Source organism: Centruroides sculpturatus, unplaced genomic scaffold (genome assembly GCF_000671375.1).
Source record: "Centruroides sculpturatus isolate CEXI.00-Female unplaced genomic scaffold, Cexi_2.0 scaffold409, whole genome shotgun sequence".
Taxonomy (NCBI): domain Eukaryota; kingdom Metazoa; phylum Arthropoda; class Arachnida; order Scorpiones; family Buthidae; genus Centruroides; species Centruroides sculpturatus.
The window spans coordinates 357,963-360,614 of record NW_019384561.1 but is presented as its reverse complement, the minus strand read 5'-3'; the positions used below and the strand labels follow the sequence as shown (position 1 = coordinate 360,614).

Sequence of the window (2,652 nt, the reverse complement as noted above, 5' to 3'; positions counted from 1 at the left end):
GAATTCTGTAAAGAATAACATAACATAAAAACAATTTTTTTATTGTTTACTTTAGTAAAAAATATTTACATGGTTTTTTTTTACTTTTTTTATATTAAAAAAATTTATTCAGATTTTCTGTGAAGATAAATTTAAAAATAAAAGAGTAATCAACAAATTGCATCTAACCAACTTAAACATAACTGTTCTAACACTAAGTAATAGATAGTAATTGGCATTTTAATAAGGTTTTTCTATGCTATCTTTTAATTTATCACAAAAATAACCAGGGAAAAAAGAAATTTTTATGGTTCTTTTCTTAATGTGTCATATAATTACAACAAAGTAAAGTTTTTCTTACGTCCCTGTGAGAATTGTTCACATTCGATTAAACAGTAAGAATGTAATTTTTCTCTTAATTTTAATTTGCTGATTACGAAATTTTTTAATCATTTAATGTATTATTATTCAATTTATGAAAATATTTAACAGAAAAAAACATTATTATTATTTTTTATATATTCTTTTACACTTGAGATCAAATACAATTTGATTAATTTGTTTTCTATCCATACAAAAATGTATTTTTGATAAGAATTTTTTAAATATTATACTCATTATTATATGTCAGTTGTAAGGGATTATATTAATAAATATCGAGTAAATTAATTTGCTATGTAATTAATTACAATGCTTTTAAAGAATTATTTCATTATAATTATGATTAAAATGAAATTAATTATATATCGTTTATAATTGTAAATATCATGATAGTGATTTATTTACTTACTTAACATATTCTGACTTATCTGTTTGTATATGAAAATAAGAATTCCTGCCACTAACAGAATTTTATGAGTTAATCTAAGTCGTAATAACAGACATTACGAGTCATTTAAATTATTTTTAAAAATTTTTAAACAAAGTGTAATATTAAGAACATGTTAATGGCTTACAAGAATAGAAACAATAGTTGCATGGGATTAAATTAAAGAAATTTTGATATATACTTTAAAAATTCTCTTATTTTATCACATTTACTATAAATAAAATGGATAAATTATCATAAAGCAAGCTTAGAAGATAGCTTCTAAAAATACATTTACAATGATTTTGATAGTCTTTACAGCAATATTTGATGATGTTAATGCCATTTTTATAATTAATTCATCTTATGTAATATATACATCAAGGATTAATTAGGAAAATAATTGAATATTCTTATTAAGTTACAGACAGACACAGAATTAAAGTTTTAAATTTAAGATATATAAAGACTTTTAATAGGAAATTAATTTTAGTATTAATTAAATGAATATAATAATTTTGGAAGATAATAAAACAGATAAATTTAAATAATATATGTAATTTTATGGTCTAAATGTGATTTGCTTAAATATATTTTCGTCAGTCGACATTTATTTCGAAAAAGATTAGTTAAGATATTGTATAACGTCAAAATTGATCAGTTGAAATAATGAAAAATAAAGGAAAAAATATGTAAATTTTAGATTTTCTTTACTTTTTCCCAAACAATTATCATTAAGAACACCAATCAATCTTTATTAAACTATATTTTAATGTATCTTACGTAAATCACAGAGGACCACCTAATTTCATAAGAATTTTATTATTATTATTATTTAATTTAACGTCCTAAAATAAATTCTATTTATTTTTAATAGTGATAATTATAAAAGTTAATTTCTTTTACAAATTTATATAACAATTTTATTATATAATTTCTTTTTACTTTTTATGTACTTAAAACCATTTTTAATGAAGCCATACAAAAACATGTAACAATCAAGATGTTCTTTGTTAAGAATAAAGAAAAACAAGTAGAAATAAACTTTCTTGCAACAGAATTCATATTATTTCAGCAAAAAAACAAATTTAATTGGTACGAAACTGTAATCACACCCTACTCCCAAAACTCAACTTTTTCAGTATGAAAGAACAGTTTTTTTTAGTAGCACCCAGCTGTGAAACAAACTGTAAAAAGAAAAAAATATATATATATATATATATATACTGCTTTCAGGAAAAAGACTGATGTTCTCATTATAACTGTAAGTAAACGTAAGCCTTACTTTTTTTCAAAGGAACAAATTTCATGTGTTTGTTTAGAAGAATTCTATTTTATGACATTGTTTATCTAATCTCAATGCTTAGAGTTGAATAAATTCTGAACAATAAATTTTTTCCCAGTTGAATAAAGATTGTTAATCCCCTTAACTTTCATTAATAAATACAAAATATATAATGACTATTTAATAAGATTTGTTCCTATCTCTAATTAAAAGAGATGCTCTAAATTTGGAAGATGAGGATATCAAATTTTTCAGACAATTACTACATCTTACTAAATTACATCAGCGTGTAATTTGGATATTAGAAGAAAACTAGAAGTAGACAATATGGTGGATAACATTAAATCCTTCCAGATAAAATGGAAAGATTCTGTAATTAGAATGGACAACAACTGCTTATCGAAATTGGCCTTTGGATATAAATCTTTGGAAAGAGAGATGGATGTGGACCCTCGCAAAAGTAGGTCAAGAACATTCTAAATATAAATAAAGCTGGGTTTAAGACTTAATCCAAATTGTTGATGAAGCAGATGATGACGATGATGATGATGATGATGATGATGATGAGACTTGTCCATAG

General features: G+C 22.6%; 1 protein-coding gene across 1 annotated transcript in view; it reads left to right on the top strand.

Annotated features, from left to right (window-relative positions):
• The window catches only part of LOC111623969 (ileal sodium/bile acid cotransporter-like), a 22,908-nt gene extending 20,256 nt beyond the window's left edge, over nt 1–2,652 (top strand). Inside the window, exons 6-7 of the mRNA XM_023366710.1 lie at nt 2,359–2,532; nt 2,576–2,652. Coding sequence (XP_023222478.1) covers nt 2,359–2,532; nt 2,576–2,652 — 251 coding nt within the window. The remainder of the gene's footprint in view (nt 1–2,358; nt 2,533–2,575) is intronic.